A 20,628-nucleotide genomic window follows, 5' to 3' on the forward strand; every position below is an offset into this window, starting at 1 on the left:
ATCAATCAAAACAATGAAAAAAAATCAACCGTTTTCATTACAGGTAGACCAACAGTTGACCAACACCAGCATTACTGAAAGAGATGGGAGGAGGGGGGAGAGGTAAAAGAGATTACGTACCAAAAACTTTGTTGCCAAAATTACGAATTTTTACACTATTTTGATTTTTTTTTGTAGATATTGAGGAAATCTTGGTACCTTTTTTTTTTCTTCAAACCTTGGAATTAAACCATGAAAATATGGAGAATTTTTTCTAATCAATTCAAAAACTTGGGGAGTGAGGATACAAATAAACCAAACTTCAAAATGAAGATCAGTAGGTATACATACATATACATATTTCAGTCATTCTAGTCTAACTCGGATAAATTTTGAAAAATCAATTCAGCCGTAAATAAGTAAAATCACCGGCACCGGTTTCGTAAATTATACCATAGGGGTTCTCATTACACGCGGTAATGCATTTCACTTCGATCCGAGCGACTGAACAGAAAATTAAACGTGTTTTCGACCGAATTATAATTTTTTTTTAAATAAAATAAATTTATGGAAACGCAATGCTCACATAGTAATGACCATATTGCCTTGGGAAAGGGTTCTACGAGTAGGTAGGTACGCTAAACGGCGCCGCTTTAATGTAGCGTAATAAACGAAGTACACTACTCGAGGAGCAGAGCAGGGTAATTGGAGTGGAATTTATTAATTTTTTTTTCACACGGCGTGGCGGTATTTTCAGCCCTGCCACGTTTGTGTTCGAATTAAACTAACGTATGTTTACACGGGGTGGCTTTAAGTAGGTAGGTACAGTGTACACTGTGAGCCGAAAATTATATAAATTTTATGGTTAAAAATTATTGTATGTTGTTGGAATTTTCGGCTATTTTATTAGGGTAATAAATTAAAATTTTTTACTCGAGAGCCCTCGAGCAAAAAATTTATTATATCGGATGGCTGCGGGGTGGAATGGCCACGGCGGCGGAGCGGACTTGCCAAGATGTACGTCTTCGGTGCTGCTGGAATTCTATTATTTGTAAGGCGTGATGAGGCTTGTTTAGGAGCGCTGGGCGCTGGGGTTGGTGTGTCGGTCTTCGAGAAAAACTTATTCGTTAGCAGTTAAACGGAAAATACGTATTTAATGAAAATTTATTTTCGTTCATTTTGCCCAAGTATATAGAGGAGCAAGATATACACACAGAAATGTGTACGAGCCTTCGAGAATAGCCTTTCGTGCGCGAAATGATTTAAGAAATCGGGTAGCGTCGAGAAGACGAGAGGAGGTGACGAGAGGACGAACCCATCAGAGTGAAAATTTTTCAATATTAATGCCTGTTTTTTTTTCCTCTCGTGCATCTCTTTTCGCGTTGCTTTATTAGATAAGCAGTGTCCTCCTCCCTCGTCGCTGTTGCAGATCCTACGAGGTGTTATATAGGTAATTTATCTCGAAGCCTTGGCGGACGTTTGTCGTAAATTTTCTACTGCGTCTTGGTCGTTGGAATTTTTGGGCCGACGCCGCCATCGCATCGCGCCTCACGCCGCCGGAGAGAAGCGTGAAATGATGCTTCGGCAGAGGCGGCTTCATCGGCCGTGGCCGGAGATGTATAGTATGTCGAATGTAATACTGATTAATGGCGATACGTGGAGCAGATTTCGATTACTCGTATACACAGTTCGCGGCTCGACTCGATTCGACTCAAGGCTCGGCTCCGAATTGCGAATAAATGTGCGATGGATATAGAGAGGCGCGTATATCTCTTATTCCAAGTCCGTATAGAATTCGATCGCGTTTCCAGTTACCAGTTACTACACACTGATGCTGTAAAAGTTTTAAGATGTTTTCTTTTCCTTATTCTTTTTTCATTTTATATGGATAAGTTTGCTCGATATAATTACACGTACGAAATCCACTAGTCATAGGAGAGTAGATATCTTTCGAGGAGTTTTCCTCTGCTGAAAGATAATAGTTGAAGCTAATTGCGAGCTGTGGGAACAAACTGTGCGAAAAAGGATCTCGATTTCCTCGTTGAAAATTTTCAAATTTAGAAAACGAGTCGTGCTTTTTGAAAATTATTCGTTTGGTACCGAATTTTTTCCAAGTTGGAGATTTTCGTTGAAATTAAACGAAATCGAAGTGGTAAAAAAATTTTTGATGTGAAACGATCAATTCAGAAAAAACCACCAAATTTTTCACGAGGATTGTCTCAAAGTTTCCGAGATTCAGTACGGCGTTTCTTTCATTATCTAGAACCGCAAAATCGCCGAAAATTCTTAAAATTCAAATTTTTTTGGTAGGATTCTTCAGTTTCATAATGAGCGAGCGAGAGGCGGATGTTTGGAAAACGACAAGTGATTTTTATGCTCATATTTTGCCACAGCATGGAAATCCAGAAAGCTGCTTCCAAACCAAATTTCAGCAACCTAAACGAAAAATGACAGTCCTAGGGAATTTTGAATTCTCCACGAGTTTCATGTACTTATTTCGAGCTGACATTAGACTAGGAGTGAATTTTGATCAGGTGGGTCATTCAAACGGAAGGTTAGAGGTTTCCAAAATTGTGTAATTCATTTTTTCTTTTTTTAAATTAAAGATGGAAAAAATTGTACAAATTCGGGTTGATGGTGTAGTTGAACGTCTTTTATCGTGAAAAAAGTTTATTTAGACTTCAGAGCAATTCAGACACAAAAATCGATTTTTTTTCTAAAAAATTTTTTCATTCTCATTTTTAAATTGTTTTTTGTACAGAAAGACTGAAGTTACCTGGTGAGGGGGGGGGGGCTTTTTTTAAAAATGAAGCTATTTTAAGGAATGCTGACAAAGAAATTAAAGACTTTCGTTTACTTATTTGTATTGATCTTTTTAATTTTAAAGAGGCTTTGTCATGTATGAGGAGATCCAATTTTTTTTGGGTGGAGTTGAACAATCGTTTTTACTTAAAAAGGGATTTATTTGGAGGAATTTCAGTTTTTTTTTTTTACTTAAGTATATTTTATTTTTACTTGAGAGGCTAACATTTTCAGGATTTTTTTTTTCAATAAAAATCAGCGTTTCACAGGCATAAAAACCTGCTTGAAGATCACCTCAGAATACGAAGCAGACATTTCTCTAAAATCACTATAACTTAAAAAAATTGAACCAAATTCGAGATGTACTTCCCCATTCTCTTTTTATACAACTCATTCGTGGCCCACTGGAATTCTATACTTAATGAGAAAGTAAAATGATGCTTCATGACAAAGCTAGGTAGCTGATGACCCAATCATCGTTTTTAAATCATAGAAATTCATTTGAATCTTGAAAAAAAACCATATTTAATCTAAAAAATGAAAGATATGATAAAAACATAGAAAAAAATGAAAAAAAAAGAAAATTTGAAAAATTGAAATTGGGTATTTTTTTAAATAAAAACAAATAATGACCCACATAACGAAATGGAATTTCAATATCCTGCCAAAATTTCCAAAAATTCAAGCAATATCATGGAAAAAAAATGAAAAAGTAATTTGAAAAATTTAACAAAAAAAAAATTGAAAAATATTTAAAAAATAGGGGAAAGTATTGCAAATATTTTTATTTATTTAACCAGCAACAAAAGTAAAAAATGAATTAAAAAAACATTAAAATTTCAAAAACTAGAAGCATTTTTTAATATTTAAAAAAAGAAACAAAAAAATTGAAAACACTGTGTACTTAATGACATTTTTAAAAAATTACTGTTGTAATCCCACCAGAAGAGCCAACATTTTTTTTTAGGTAAATCCAAAAGTGACACGATCTAATGAAAAGTGTTCTACAGACCCATTTCTTTATTTTCTTCTATTTTGTTTTTTTTTATTTGATATTCGAAAAGTTTTTTTTTAGAAGAAAATTTGCTCACATTTCTCCGACTAATTTTAAAATTTTTCGCTAATTTCCTGATTTTAACTTCAGATTAGGTACCTACTTTTCAAAAAAAGTGTTTCAAAATTTCAGATTTTTTTGTTTTGCTATTGAAATAATATTCCGACTTTCTCCAATTTGTCAACTTTTTAGTGTTTTGATTTTTTTCAATTAAGTACGTATTTTCAATTAGAAAAAAATCGTAATGTCATGTACTTTTTGCCATTTTTTTCTACTCAACTTGTGGAATAACTTTTCCTCCCCTTCCTCACCCCTTCGATCAAAATTCATCCTTTTTAAAACAAACCAAAAAAATAATCAAATTAACAAAAATTATCATAAGACGAATCCATTCACCCACAAATTACAATAATCAATTCATTACAATTTTTTCATTTTGCTTTGCACGTTCGTGCATTTTCATTTCAGTTCATAAAAGTAAGCGTGTTATAATGTTTTAAGCTTCAATTATTTAATACGATCGCATGTCGAAATTTAAAATTATTCTCGCGTATTAAATAACAGTCATTTTTACTAATTGGGAAAAGCATAAAAATTATAAATTCGAATTTCGTGGTATTTTCTACCTACTCGTATTTATCCAGTCGTGCTTTTAACATAATCTAAAATATCAAAAACAAAAGAACTTGCTAATCATATAGAGTTGATCATGCATTAAATTTACTAATTTCAGAACCAAAAACAATAACAGCAGAAACCAAACAAACAATAATGTAAAAATCAATTACCCTACTTTTCACATCTCACTTTTCATATTTATGTGTTTTGAAGCATAGTAATCTCAAGACCTACATACTGATATGAGTATATTGTATGTAACAACACATTCGATAAAAAAGTGGTGTACAGGACAAGGCGTAAAATGTCCTGCAACACGGCCAAACATCGATAATATATTTTCTATATATAGTTCAAAAATAAACCTCGTATAGTCACGAAGTACCATGCAGTTACTTTTAAAAGACACTCAATAAACCCACAAATAATCGCATTACAATACTCTATCGTATCCGCCTGCAAGGCCCCATTTCACTAATTTTCCAACACACAACAATCACCAAAGCCAAAGCATCGCATCGTGTCGATGTCGGTTTCCTTCTTATCACACCCAATTAGGCACACGACGACGATATATCGTCAACGACGACGACGACTACGAAATATGGAGGTATTACGTTCAGCATAATAATTTCTATTTAAGGAAACCTTTCCACAAATACCTATCAATTTCCCAGTAGTTAGTCATTTTCGAGCGTGACAATATGATAAACAAAGAGCCTGTCTAAATTACTACACCACCGATACTTTGCCACCTATTTTAGAGAAGACGACGACGAAAATACGAGTAAGTCGCTTAGAGCTATGTAGTAATACCGATAGAAATCACAAATTATACAGCAGTTTTAATAGGTATACGCGATAGCGATACTTCTTATCAATTTTTTTCTCGCTCGTTGACAACTCTGACATTCGAATTCCACAAATAGCGAATATCTTGAGTAATTAGTTGACTTCACTGGTAGGTATCAGGATGAATGATTCACACTCGATTCGACGAATACAACTCTTGAATATTGGTTTCGAAATAGGCAATCGTAGCGAGCTGGGTAATCGTTTTGTTGCGATTGCGAATCGCTTTATTATGCACGGTACAGGGTGTCCAATAAATCGTTTTTCAAGTATTCGAATGGATAAAATTTGAAATGTTATTTCAACACAAAAATTTTCTCAACAGTTATTAAATTGGATTCAAAAAAAAATTTACTGCACTTGAAAAACAAAGGATTATAAAAGGTTAAAACACAAACAAAATTTTAAAAACTGGAAAAATTTTTCAAATTCCAAAATGTGTTTTTTGATTGCTTAGTTGAAAAAAGGAAAAAATCACTTTTCGAAAAATTTACCTTCTTCTACACACAGAGCAGCAAAAAAATTAATTTTTGGAAAATTGTTTTAAAAATGACAAATTTTGGATCTAACGAAAAGAGACATAACACAAAAATAAATTCAAAATCGTCTTCTCATCATTTTTCTGAGAAAACAGAGAAAGCCATGAACAAAAGTTTTGAATTAATACATTACCAAAAAATGAAAAATTCAAATGAATACCTAAAGCTAGATAATTATTCTATCATTTCACAGTGAAAATTAAACATTACAGAATTTTTGAAAAAGTGGATATGAAACAATTTCCCAACATGGGAATAGTAAGGAAATTTTTAGACCAGGCAAAATTCACTACGAAGAACCCAAAATTTGATCAAATTGAGATAGAATTAGAGCAACAATTTGATCAATTTTTGATTTCTGACCTACCAAAATACATAGATTGATGATGGTTGCAGCGCATCCCAGAATCTGCACACAACAAATTTTTAGGGATTCCAGATCTGGAAAAATTTTCATTAAAAAAAAGTCGAAACGGAATTCGGCACCTGTCGATTGAAATTTATTGTTTTTCTGACCTTTTGGGTTAACCTTGGAACGAATTTTCAAAATCTGTTTCCGCCAATTTAAATCTAAAATTTTCTCCAACAATCATTTTCAAGCAAGAAAAAAACGAAAAACAAGGTTTTAAACCGTTCTGGAATCTCCAGCGAATTTTTGAATTTTCCAGTGTTGAAAAAATTGTTACAAAAATGGTCAAAATGAATCCAGCCACTACAAATTGGAATTTATTGTCTTTATTACTCTTCTGATTGATTTGAGAATAAATTTTCAAAATTCTTTTTGGTTGATTCAAATCAAAATTTCTCCAGCGACTCATGAAAAAAAAGGAAAAATTCCGAATGTTTCAACGAAGAAAGTTGAGCCCATTCGTAATCCTTTCAAGTCATTCTGGAGCCTTCAAAAAATTTTCACATTTTTCAGTTTTTTAAAAGTTGTCATAAAAAGGTCAAAATTAAATTCAGAACCTGTAAACTCGAAGTTACGGTTACTCGTATGACAGTTTAGAGATGATTTTGACGTGGAAAGGGAAACCTGCAATTCGATTCATATTTCCATCCTCAACCATCTGAATTGATTGGTGATCCTTTTGAGCTATTTTGAAGCTTTCAACGAATTTTGAAATCGTTCAGTTCTCGGAAAAATCGTCATAAACGGATTCAAAATTAAATACAAAATTATGTAAACTCAACAGTTATCGTCATTATGGCCCTTTCAAGCAATTTAGAGACGATTCCAACGCAGAAAGCTGAAATTTGATTACCCTATTTTCAACCTTTTGAATCGAGTGATGGTCCTTTTGAGCTGTTCTGGAGCCTCCGACAACTTTTGGAATTTTTCAACGTTGGAAAAATGCTCATGAAAAGGGTCAAAATTGAATTTAGAATCTAAGTATCAATTTAGAGTCATCGTCATTAACAACATTATAGTTCTTCAAGGCAATTTAGGTGTTTCCAAATTCTCAAAGTCTGTTACCTACTTACAGTTTTAATCCAAAATCATGTCCAACTTTTTTTTTTCAAAAAATTAAAATTTCGAAGATTTGTGGGGGGGGGGGGTTTGAATAGTTCAAAGTGAGCACCAATTAAAATAAATTTCAACTATATTTTTCAATTTTTTCGTCATGAAGCTGCTCACAGCGATTTTTTGTGAAGCTGAAATTCTCAAAATAAATTTTCAGTAGCTGCGATTTTCAAAAATTTGCTGGAGGCTCCAGAAATGTTCTAAACCGGCTTGAAATTGCTTCCAATCAATTTGGGAGCTCAATAATACGGTAGGTACTAACTAATTTCAGCTCTCTAGTTCAATTTTATAAAATTTGATTTTTTTCACCGTTGACCCCTTGATTTTCAAAAACCTTCCCAAAATTTGAGAAATACGACTTGGACACTTAAAATTTTGATTGATGGGGTAGGTTAATGTACTTTTACATTTATGCTCATTGCTTTTTTATCTACAGCCCTCTTGGAAGCTGGAATTCTCACTCGTAAGAAGAACCAGAAAAGACGTAGTTGAAAATTCCTGGCGTTTTTAAAACAAAAAAATTACATCAATGGGTAAAAAATTTCCCTTTTTAAATTTTTGTCAATTTTAAAGCGTCGAACCGGAATTAATGGTCAACTCTGAGGCAAAATAAATTCATGCCATTGCTGTACATCTGATTCAACTAAAACACCCCAACACCACCTTCATCGCAGGAAACTCTACCAACCATTCCAATCACCTCTCGTCATCTTCACCTCACCAAAACCTCATCACCATCACGCCATAAGAATTTCTGGACCACACTGTACACAAAAACGTACACGGTCGTCCTCGTACTGAATTTTCTAAATACAAATCCGCTACCTGTTTCAGAATAAACAGAACTTACATAGCCTGCAGAATTACACGAAACGTACGCGCTACTCCAGCCATGCCTTCGCACACCATACACACGCCGCACCGAGCTGCTAAAAATATACAAACCTGGTAATTTGTTAATTACATCACGCGAACTAGAAGCCAACTAGTATAGAAAAAGAACCAAAAGGAAAAAAAATAATCGAAGTCGCGATGTCGATGTCGATTCCGACCAATATAATATACCCGCCTCATGCCTGCCATCGAAGCTATCATTAATCAACCGTCGATAAATTATCGTTTAAAAACGCAGACGCCTGGTAATTAACCAATTACTCTACAGGCAGGTTAGGTTAGGTTGGGTAGCCTACCTTTTTACACATTACAAGTAATATAAATAGCTGCAAAGTTAAAATTGGCACACAATATTGCAACCTATAATACGTACAAACAAAGATACTTATTATATTGTAATTATAGCAATACTTGCCTAGCACGGATGTGTCATCCAATAGATTTCGATTCAATTCTGTCATTTCGGCACCTCCGCTGTCGGACTGCGGCGACGAATCGTATTTACGCGGTGGTTTTTGTACAGGATTCACAGCCGTTAACAACGTCTTCTGTTGTTCTGGTTCCATTACGATATGGTGTGTAAGGTCGCCATTCGCCGTTATCGAATTGTTTGGCGGCTTTTTCGCCACTATGGTTTCGGCTCGTCGGCAACACAGGAAGCACAGCATAAATATTAAGATCAAAGCGCACACAATACCTGTTAATCAAATTGACAAATTACTCTTCCATAGATCTCTACCTAGACTATACCTTCAATAGACAAACGGTTCTCTCAATAACCTAATGTACTGTGCACTGTGCAGTACTCTCTTCAAGATATAAACCTGTGGTTTTATAGCAATGAAAGTACCTTCAGGTAGAGAGATACGTCTTTGCCAATACACGTTATTAGATTCAAAGAGAGCTGTTTGCGGTAAATCTACATATTCCATTAATCACCATTAACCTTTTAGTATACCGATCCGAGTCGAAGCGATCCGGACTCGGTCATTTACTCTATACTCACCAATAAACAAGCACAGCAAAAGCACCCAAACATCTCCGATATTCTTGCTAGCCAAACCGATGCCGAATAGTGGAGTATCCGATTGCACCGACACGGTAACGTTTCTTTCTATGATTCCTGCAGGGTTCTTCGCTACGCAGCTGTAGATACCACGATCTTGGTGATTCATCTTGTGGATCGTTACGTTCACCCAGAACGCACTCTCTTCGCTATGGTAATCCATATACCTGTTAAGCAAAGTAAAAAGAAAAAAAACACGTAAGTAAACCATTACGTATTTGTATTTTAAACTGCACTAGAGAATATAGAGATACCTTAGGAGTTACGTATAGGTAATAAAAGTCGCGCAAGAGTAAAAATACGAGTATATTCTAACATTGGTGTTTTTTTTTCTTCTAGCTATACACTATTAAGATAAGAATTTTCCAACACCACGTGTCCTTTGATATGGATACGTATACAGACGTAAACGCATATAAATAGATGAGGCGAGCAACAAATCGACGTTAACTTTCAACTTTTTAAACTCGTGTCCCGAGCTTACAAGTAAAACTCGACTCGACTCTTCAGTTCAATTTACACCTTACCTTGTACCTTTCAAGGTTGCCTCGTATTGTGAGCGATACCCTCGGGCCAATAAATCGAGCTCGGCTTGCCACAATACAATGTTCATCCCCCTCTCTAAATCTTTCTCTTTCGTTGGTTACATTTTTATAATATTTTTTTTTGGTCTTGAAATTTTTTTAAAATAAGGCTACAAAGTGAAAAATGAGTACGTCGATGTATTTGTTCGCCAGAGGGTTCATATACGAACTCGAGTGTTTTTCAATTCGCTGATTCCCATTGGCGAAGAATTTTTTTCGAGGTTTACTCAGTCGTCCACATTAAATTTAGGAATATTCTGGCACAATGAGAAAAAATTGAATGAAAAATTCAATTAGGCTATTATATTGCTTTGAAAGCTTGACGAGAGGTTTTAATGAATTTTGTTTTCTTTCAACTTTTCGTTATTTATAAACAATTTTTTCTACAAATTTTATTTTCAAAATCGACCCAATTTTTTTTATGAAAATGAAGTACTTTGAGAAAAAACAGAAAGTTGCTGGGAATCAGAGGGGTAAAAACAAAACAAATGGGATAAAATAAGAAACTAAACAGCTAAGCCGCAACGTATGCCTAGCTTTAATTAGAATTTTTAAACCATAGACAAATTCTATTTTAAATCATCAGTAAAAAGTTTATTATAAATTGACCCTGAACAATTTGATCTAAGTAAATCACTATGAAAAAAAATTCATTTGAAATCATTACAGGAAAATTCATTTAGAATTACCTACTACAGACAAATTTACTTGAAATTGCGAAAAAAAATCCTATATTGGATAAACAAAATTATATTCTGAATTATCATTGGAAAATGTGCCCCAAAAACACCGAACCTTTTTCTCAATATCATTGCGCAAAAATAATTTGAACAGACGACAAATTTACTTGAAATCAAAAATATTCACAACACAAAAAAACTCATTTGAAAACCAAAATTGTCGTGGAAAAAATTCATTCAGATTTTTTGCAAACAAATTAATTTGCAATCACTACCAAAAAATCATTCAAAAACTCAAAAAAAAAACTCTAAAATGAATTTTAAAAAAAATTTAGTCACTACCAGAAAATAAGATGTACCCAGGTACTCATATTTTAAAATTGAACAAAGAAAAGTTGGTTTAAAAGAACTGGGTAAGAAAGTCCGAAAATTGTTTTTTTAAAAAACAAAAATATTCATTCATGATCACTTGAAAAAAATTCATAAGAATGCAACACTGCTAACTTGACTGAAATCCAGAATCATGTCGCAAAAATTCATATAAAACCGCATAAAAAATTTCAAATTTAGAATTTTTAAAAAAATACATAATTTTAAATAACCACCGGGAAATTTATTCTAAAAAATCACCAAAAAAATTCAAAATCACTCCCGGTAAATACGTTTGAGATCACAACAGAATTTTTATGAATTATTCCCAAAACATTCTTAATTCTTAAACATCACTAGAAGGAACATTCACTATTCTGAAATCATGAGAAATTTCAAAACTAAACCATCATCAAAAAATCATTCCAACATGAATTGATACAAAAAATTATTTGAAATCACATGATAATCCACTCTCATTGTCAGTCCCCTCGGCTCTCCCAAAAAAATAAAAAATTCAACACTCTAAACCACTTTTTGAAATAGCGAAAAAATTCTGAGTAAGTAAAGTGATATTGTAAATCATCGCTCAAAAATTTATTGCAAAAATTGCTTAAAAAAACCCGTAAAAATTACGAAGTATGCAAAAAAATCATTTGAAAAATTACGAAAAAATATTAAATCATCACCAAAAAATTCATTAAGAATCAAAACGAAAAATGATTCGTAATCATCTCACTCACCCGCCCCCCCTCCCACCAAAAACCCTCAACGCTAAAAAATTTGAAATCCGAAATTGTCGCAGAAAAATGCATTGGAAATCTTTGAAAAAAAAATTAATTTTGGATCAGCATAAAAAAATTAATTCAATACCAACTAAAAAATTTTATTGAAAATCATTGCCAAAGCGCCAAAAAATGCATTTGAAATCACTCCAAAAAATTCACCTACAATCACAACGAGTACAAGTATATTCATTTGTAATCATCTCACCCAACCCCCCTCCCCCACAAAAAAAAATCACAACGCTAAATTCCAGAAAAATGTATTAGGAATCCTTGCGAAAAAAAATAATAATTTGGAATCAGCACAAAAAAATTTGTTGGAAATCTCAGAAGAATTCTTTACTGAATTAAAAATCGAATTCTAAATCACCATGAAAAAATTCATATTGAAATTTCCGCAAAAAAATTAATTTAAAACCAGCTAGATTAAACAATTTTTATCACAGCCAGAAAATTCCTTTTATACCTACCACGAAAAAATTCAATCAACACAAAAAATTTATTTTAAATTACCACGAAAAAATTTATAACGGACAAGAGCAGTACTTTCAATTGGGATAAAACGTGTAATGCTCTTTGAAATTTCAATTGCTCGTGATTATCATAAAGAGATCACGAGCAACCCTGGCAGGTGACAAAAACATAAATTCCAATTAAATGAGCAATATAAATTTCAACTCGTGATAAAATGGGGACAAAAAAATAGGGAATAAAATTTTATTTGTATTCAGGAATTCAGTATTAGTACATATTACAACTATAGTACGAGTATTTCAGATTTTCATTACTAATCCATGAATTTTGAATTTTTTCCCCTACCCCTCCACCAGTTTTCAAATTCATCACAAATAATTTTTTTAAAAATATAATCTTTCTATGTTCTAAAAAATGTATACTCTTACTCGTATCTACTCGTAAAACTACATATGTTTTGTTCAATTTAAAATTTTGCATTTAATCAAGAAAGAACGAAGGATTCATTTTGACTGATTACGGAGAAAAATAATACGGTTTTTTTTTGCTTTAATCAAAGGTAAAATTTTGAAATACCATAAATTTGATATACATACAATTTTTTGAAAGAAAAGTTATAATAAAATTTCCTGATGCTCGATGAAATAATTTTCAAAGGAACTATTCCTTATATTCTCCAACTTCCATGTACCGAAGTACGAGTACATTTTGAAAAAGCTTCAAAAACTAATTTATGCTAGAGCGACCTTTAACGCCTACCATGAACATAATGTACCAACCTACATAGTACCTTCATCTTTTCATCTTTGACTATGATCACAGTCAGTTTGAGTAGGTAAGATATTTGTATTTTGTATCTCAACTGTTTCCAAATCTACACTTACAGGGTGTGTAGTAAATGAAAATTCATTTGCAAAATTCAGGAGCAGTTCCTACTTGATCCAACGATTTCGGAAAAAAAGTTAGATTAAGGTGTTGCTTTTCCATATATCAAATTGGAAGGGAGAAAACTATTGAAAAACTCTGCATTTCAAATGACTTTTTGGCAAAAAGACGATACTGAACAAATTCAATTCATTGGGATGTACATTTTTGGTTTGATAAAGTTTTACTTGACAAAGAATCTGAAAGAGCCAAAATATATTCAAATCAATACTGGTGGGCATCCTTTAATTTCTCTAACCGGACACCCTAAGTAAGTATTTTCGAGTAGTATTATCTGTAAATATGTGATAAGTTTCAAAAATATGCAGCGATGAACGGAAACACTGGGCGCGAATCGGAAGCGTGTCTTGCAAAGATAATATCGTCAAGTGCTTTCGTAACGATAATTTTTTTTTTTGCAAATATCTATTCGGCGGAGTTTTCCTGTTTATTTTTCATTAATGAGGTTTTCGAGAGACAATTTTTCGCGTTCTTTGGCATGTCGATGTCATACTCGTCGACGACGCGATGACGTCGTTCGTTGTACGTAAATAAAAATTACGTTATTTTTCAAGCGACGAACGACCCTCTCGCTCAGGTTTTTTTTTCGGTAGCTAGGATTTTCATCGTGAAAAGTGGCTCGCAAGTATGGATTTTTTTTGCTATGTAGCGGGCGATTCGCGAGACAGAAAAAAATTAATAGTGACGGCGTGCCACTCGAAAGTATCGACGTTAATTAATGGAATTTTAATAGCGAACGAATTATAATGATTAGAGACGAGGTAAAATGACATTTTTGAGTGGAATCCCACAGGGTACCAAGTGGTTTACTTAACGAAAAAGATGGACCGTGGAGCAGAGGAAGGGGGGACGATGTACTACGTAAAATGAACTTACACGTTATGAAAATACTACATAACTCGGTTATACTATAAAATGTGTAGCTCGATGAATTGGACACGTGAGCAGGGTTGAGAAGGGAATCTGTTTGAAATTTTTTCACGATTTTTAACTCTAGATGACAGTATGTGTCAAATACAGATCATCATTTTTATCGATTACCGTTTTCTTTTCATTTTTTTTTTGCGGGTATTTTTTTCCTCGCGTTGCAATGTTTTTGTATTGATATTTTGTCCTATTTTGTGGGAAATTTTCGCCTGCTCACTTTGGCGGTGACATATTTTTTGTTGTATGTACCTAGTCTACTCGTACTACGTATATCTTTAAAGGAGAATTTTTTACTCGAGTGAGATGTGTGTACTGTGTGTAGTCGAGGGAAAAAGGTGATATTATTCTTCAATTCTTTATGTTTGATCTTTCTTGCCTCCGAGTGATGATTTCACTAGAAGAATTTCGCACGTGGTAGTTTTGATGTGGTGTTTTTTTCCTTCTTCTCTTTAAAACGTGTACTTGTCGCAAGCTTTTACCGTGAAATATGTCCGTATTGCGGCTCTTTTCCCCCGCTCCACTCGACTCGTCTATGTTGAATTTATCCGAAGCGAGAGATATCGTTATTTTAGTAGACTGCGGTTCGGCTGTCTTTACTCAAGTGTTTTTAGCCGTCGTGTGCGGAATTTTATTTTATATGGATTGAATTTTTTCTCGTAGGATGTTACAAGGTTTTTTTTCTTATAGTGGGCGGTAATTAGAGTGTATGTCGAATTAGGCTTTGGGGAATTGGGAATGGTATAATTTGAAGTCTGATTCTAGATTACGATTGGTTTTAAAAGAGTTTTTTCCCCCGAAGCATTGGTCACCTGGCTAATGTTGAGTTAAAGGGGATAAAGTCTTCTGTTTTTAGACCGATTTGATTCTCAACGGCTCTAGGAGCTTCATATTATACTCAGTTCCTTTTTCAATTCACCAAAGTGCAGTTTAAATTCAAAATAAAGGCGATTTTTTTTTGGAGCAAAGTGAACTAATGTGAATAATTTTTTCAATTCGAACTCCATCACATCGGAAACTACAATTTTGAGCCATTCTGGAGCCTTGAGCGATTTCTCAATTTTTTATTGCCTTAAAAAAAAGTTTCAGTCAAAACTTCCAGAATTTTTTTTTTCAAAATTCCCAGAAGAACCTGTCTTTTTCTTGTCATAATTTTTCTATCTGATAAAATCCCAAAAAATCATAGTTTTTTATAAAAATTGCAAATACGACTAGTTTTTCGTCAGAATTACCAAAAAGTTTTGTTTTTTACCAAAATTGCAACAAATTCCCAAGTTTAAATATTGCATTTTTCCCAAACCAAACTTAAAGGCGCTAAAGTTCATTTTTGGATTTTCATTGATACAAATTGTTCAAAAAAATTTATACTTCATGAATAAATTTGAAAATCGTCCTTAAAACAGCTTTTTATAATTTTTTTAATTTTAAAAAATTCACCAAAAATGTTGACACTTTGAATTTTGATTAGGGAAAAATTTAATTTTCCAACCTATAAGATTTTCTTACAATTTTGGTAAGTAAATGAAACATAACTTTTCGGTAAGTACCTAATTCTGACATAAAATGAATCTTCAAAAAAATGTTGATGAAGAAGCAGGACTTTTTTTTGTTGCAATTTTGAAAAAACAAATTAAACGCAAGAATTTTAGTAGGAAAAGTCCTTTTAGGATTTTTGGCAGAAAAAATTTGATTTTCTGTAAAGTGATGTAAGGTACGAAAAGTTGCCTAATTTGAGTTGCAAGGAGCTTTGGAACCCTATCTCGCGATGTTTCTCTTCCCCTATCTCAATCCTATTTCCTTTTTTACTTCCCCAACTAGTGCCTATGTTTTATCACGTTACCTACTTCATTGAATCCTGTCTATCCTTTATGTAAAATCCTCTACATAATTTCCTATTTTTCCCAACCTCTACTACAGAAAAAACGTTGCAGTTTTGACTAAAAAATTGATCTTTCTCATAGTAATTACAATAAAGCTGAATTTTTCTACAATTTTAGCAAAAAAAAAAAAAAAAAAAAAGACTTTATAGCAATTTTGATAGAATTTGAATCAAAATTACTAAATTTCTGAGAGACCCGAAGATAGACGACCTTGAGATGTCAGATAAATGGATGAATGATCTCAAGAAGCCAGACAAACGAATCAGTGACCTTAAGAGGACGGACAGGCAGACGATCTTGAAAAGTCAGACAGGCAGGTCAATTACCCAAAGAGGACAGACAGGTAGACCTATGACCTCGGGAAGCCATACTGACCGTCCAATGACCTCGAGAGCTCAGACAGACAGACAGACAGACAGACAGACAGACAGACAGACAGACAGACAGACAACCTTTAAAGACTAGACATGTTTTTTAGGTCACTGACCTTGAGAGGTCCGGCAGGCAGACAGACGGCTTTGAAAGACCAGATACAGGGTGTTCCAGAATAACCTTTCACATTTTGGTAACCACTGATCTGTGTTCAAGTGGAGCTAGGGGAATGGTAAAGGCGGTTCTAGGTAGCCAAAGCATGCCGAATTATGTTTCAATAGTTATTTTTTGCCCTGGAGAAGTAGATGGCTGTACAGTGTGCTTTTACTGTGAAGGCCTTTTTTAAAAATAAAGGTTCCTGTAACTCTTTACTCCTTACTCATCAGTAACGAAGCTCATTTTTATCTAAATGGTGAAGTGAATAATTGGAATGTGCGCTTCTAGTGTACAAAGAATCAGTTGATAATACTTGAGAAACATCTAAACCTCCGCCAAGTTGACTGTTTGGTTGGGCGTGGCTAAATTCGGTATAGTGGGACCATGTGTGTTTAACGAAACAGTAACGGTGAGGGGTAAGGCAAAATGTTAAACGAGTTTCTTGTTCCAAACTAAAAGACAGACGCGATGTAATAGAGTTACTTACTTCCTTCCAACATGTTGGAACTACCAGGGATGTACACATATGTTTAGCGCGTGAGCACTTCGGTCATCAAATAATTTTGTTATGGTCGACGTGTTGAACCAGAAATTTAATGGCCACCTTGATCCCCTGACTTTTCAGCCTGCGATTTTTTTTTATGGAGTTATTCCAAGTCAAAAGTGTATCGAGATAAATCTAGGACTCTGAAACAGCTTCTAGGTTCATGAGTCGCAACTGATTGGAAGAGAAGTGTTCAATAATTTGAAAAAATGTTTGGTTGAATGTGTCAAAAATGAAGGAAAATATCTCGATGGAAAAATTTTTAAAACTTCATTTTTAATGAAAACTCAAATATACGGTCTAAAAACGGCATATTTCTACTTCATTTTGGTTGTAAAAGAATTTTTGTAAACATTTTTCTCTCAGAGTAATAAAAAAAACAAATGTGAAAGGTTATTCTGGAACACCCTGTAGATGGGTCAATGATTTTAAGACACCGGACTGAAAAAAAAAACGATCTTGAGAACCCTGACAGACGAGTCAATGCCCTTAAAGGGACCGACAGTCAGACCCTCGAGAAGCCAGACCGGAAGACAGACGACCAAGAGGCTAGACAGGTAGGTCAGTGACCTTAAGAGACTAGACAGGCCGACAGACGACCTTGGAAAGCCATACAAACGAGTCAATGACCTCAGAGTAGAAATGAATCAAAAAACTCGTTTCTTTCAGTAGTCTAGAAGGGTTAAAATACTCGCTGCTGAAAGTTTTAAAGATTTTTACCACCTCTTTCAAAAAAAAAGGTTTTGAAAATTTTCTGCTAAGTTCAGCCAGATTTTTTAAAAAATGATAAATTTTTCCCTTCATCTGAGAATGACTACATATAAAGTACCTACCTGTTTCGATTCCTCGCTGGTACACTACTCAGTTTTTTCTCCTTTGTCTATATTATTAATATCTACAATTAACTACTACCTACTACTCTACCTAGAGATACAGAAATAATGAATTTTCAACATACTTGCGATCTGATAACGAAGGTCCGGCTACAGTGCGATTTCCAATCGGTCTCGAATTGAACGTCCAATAAGCTTCTGGTTTCGGATCACCGATCACTTTACACGACAAAGTTAACTGATCACTGTTAGCTTCGAAGACGGTATCCGACGATGGCCAAAGTACATCCGGCTTACATGCAAACTGCTCGGGCTGGATTTGTTTCCACGACGAACCAGCCAAATACTCGGGTTCGAAACAAGTGGTCGGATCCGTGTACAGCCTTTCCGTATACCAAACCATAAAATCTCGAAGATGGCAATCGCATTTCCACGGGTTGTTCTTCAACTCTAGGCTTTTCAACGAGCCGCCGAATTTCTCGAATATCCTTTTATTCAAATGGGATAACTGGTTGCTATTTAATTTCACATTTTTCAATTGCGGAATATTATCGAACGCTTTATAGCCGATGTGAGAAATTTGATTTTCTTCGAATTCGACCGTTTGCAAGAACTTCAAATCGGCGAATAATCCATCGTCTAGCTTCTCTATCGAGTTATTATTCAGATACACGTGTCGCAATTTCTCGGTCGCGACGAATAATTTCGGATCTAGTCTACGAATCTGGTTGCCAGACAAATCGATCTCGATGACGATACCCAAACCAGCGAACGCGTTTTTCTCGATGTCGTGAATGTTACAATATTTCATCGAAATTTTCTGCAAATTAATCAATCCAGCTTGTTTAAACGCGTCGTTCTTCAACGTTCTGATTTCCGTATAGTCCAAGACCAAACTTTGTATCTCGTCGCTGAAACCTTGCGGGATATCGGTGAATGAAGCCCTGAAGCAGGTCGCCGTTTTCCTGCCACTCACCCATTTGCAAACGCAGCCTTTCACGACATCGGAGCATTGCATCCAATCCTGCTTCGTGGCGTACGTTTCTGTCCAAGCGTACACCAGAAGCAGAAAAATTATCTCCTTCATAGCTCTAATCATGGTCTGCCTCGACTACTACACCATAACCTGTAATCAGAAAACAGAAAATTCAAAAAATTAATTAACATTGTTTTTCTCATCAATTTTTTAGCTAAAATGTGTAGCAATATACAATGTACGTATGAAATCATAATTTTAAGAGAATTAATCAACTTCACTCTTCAGAATAAAAAATTGCATGAACTTCGAGTAAACTTGAAGAATCATAATACAGGGGATATTATTGCAATCTCACGACCTCAACAATACCCTTTTCTTAGGAAAATTCCAAGTCATTTTATTTGTTAAAACAGACGAAGGAACTTCAAGCTCGAAAACTTTCTTCAAGTTTGATATCAGTTTGAAAGTATGAATTCGCATCCCAAAAAATTTACAGAAAAAACGAAGATCTGAGATTGAAACCAAGAAAGTACGATTAATAATGTTCCATTAAACATATTTTTATAAAAAAAATTTTCATTTCACCAATCATGCCCATCAAAACAATCACTGACCCATTTTAGAGGACAGGGGTCTCGAAATTGGGTTAAAATACCCTTCAGAAAAATGATTTTTTAAATATGTTCCCATCGTATAAAATGGTTGTGCTTTTAGTATGTTATACTCAAATGACATACATATCACACTGCTTAGGCCATTTTTTAAAAAAACGTATAGTTTTTGAACTGGGGCTCATTGAAAAAAAGTGACCCATAATTGAGACGTTACCTTACATATCTGCAAAAAAACAAGGCAAAATTGGAATTACATAGAAGGGTAAGCAGGACTGTTAGACACCCTGAATTTTTTCTTAAAACGCTAAGTCATTGAATATAATTATTAGAAATTTTTCTATACACTTTTCCAAGAATTGCATTACATAACACTGATGATTCTGATTAAAATATTCTAACTTTTCAATGGATTGTTTTTTTTCAAAAGGAAAGAGTCTCTTTCACTTAAATCACTCACTCGAATCACAATATTTAAAAAAATTTCTACATACCCACTCTATCTATACTTTTATACTTTCTAGATTCAATTTTCCAATTTTTCTCTCAATCTCAAACATTTTCTCAATTTTTATTTTTAAATAGGCATTAATTTTCTCATCTTGATGAATAATGTCCTCAAATTTTCACCACTTTAAACATTTTTCACAAAAAGTTTCTTCATAAGGGTCTTAAAAAATCTTAATTTAATCCACCATTTTCCAACAAATTTTCAGCAGCTTAAATCCACCACACTAATTTGCCAATGGCCACTTTTCTCAAACACAGATTATATCAAACCTCAATGCATATTTATCCACCTAGTACCTACCACAAATTCCAATAGGTGTATTCTACCCACACATTTGCCAGACGATCGATCAAAATAGCCAATTACATACACGATGCAAACGTAAATTTCGCGAACACTCACATCATTTTACACAGTGTACTAAACAGCAACGAAGACAATCCTAAACTCGCACATTTCACGAAGCATAGCATTAACGCATTCGACACGAAAACTGAACCATTTAGGAACATTATCAAAGAGCAAATAACACGTACTTAAAAAGGAAACCTCACACTTCATTGCAGGAATTGATCGAGTTCACATACAAATAACATTTATCGGGGAATTTAATTCATGAAATCTACGAACGTGGAAAATACGTACCTACGAGTGC

The 20,628-nt window shown here is 34.1% G+C and overlaps 1 protein-coding gene across 6 annotated transcripts in view; it reads right to left on the reverse strand.

Moving 5' to 3' along the window:
- Positions 1-20,628, reverse strand: part of kek5 (kekkon 5) — a 574,429-nt gene that overhangs the window by 19,061 nt on the left and 534,740 nt on the right. For 5 of the 6 annotated variants that reach the window (XM_065351304.1, XM_065351302.1, XM_065351303.1 and 2 more), the window contains 3 exons: positions 17,998-18,998; positions 9,267-9,493; positions 8,676-8,957 (listed from right to left, as the gene is read on the reverse strand). In XM_065351304.1, coding sequence (XP_065207376.1) covers positions 8,676-8,957; positions 9,267-9,493; positions 17,998-18,971 — 1,483 coding nt within the window. In that variant the 5' untranslated portion in view covers positions 18,972-18,998. Of the gene's footprint in view, positions 1-8,675; positions 8,958-9,266; positions 9,494-17,997; positions 18,999-20,273; positions 20,482-20,628 lie in introns of those variants that run through there. The other variant, XM_065351305.1, reaches the window with a different exon arrangement.

This window comes from Planococcus citri, chromosome 2 (assembly GCF_950023065.1).
Source record: "Planococcus citri chromosome 2, ihPlaCitr1.1, whole genome shotgun sequence".
In the NCBI taxonomy this organism is placed as follows: domain Eukaryota; kingdom Metazoa; phylum Arthropoda; class Insecta; order Hemiptera; family Pseudococcidae; genus Planococcus; species Planococcus citri.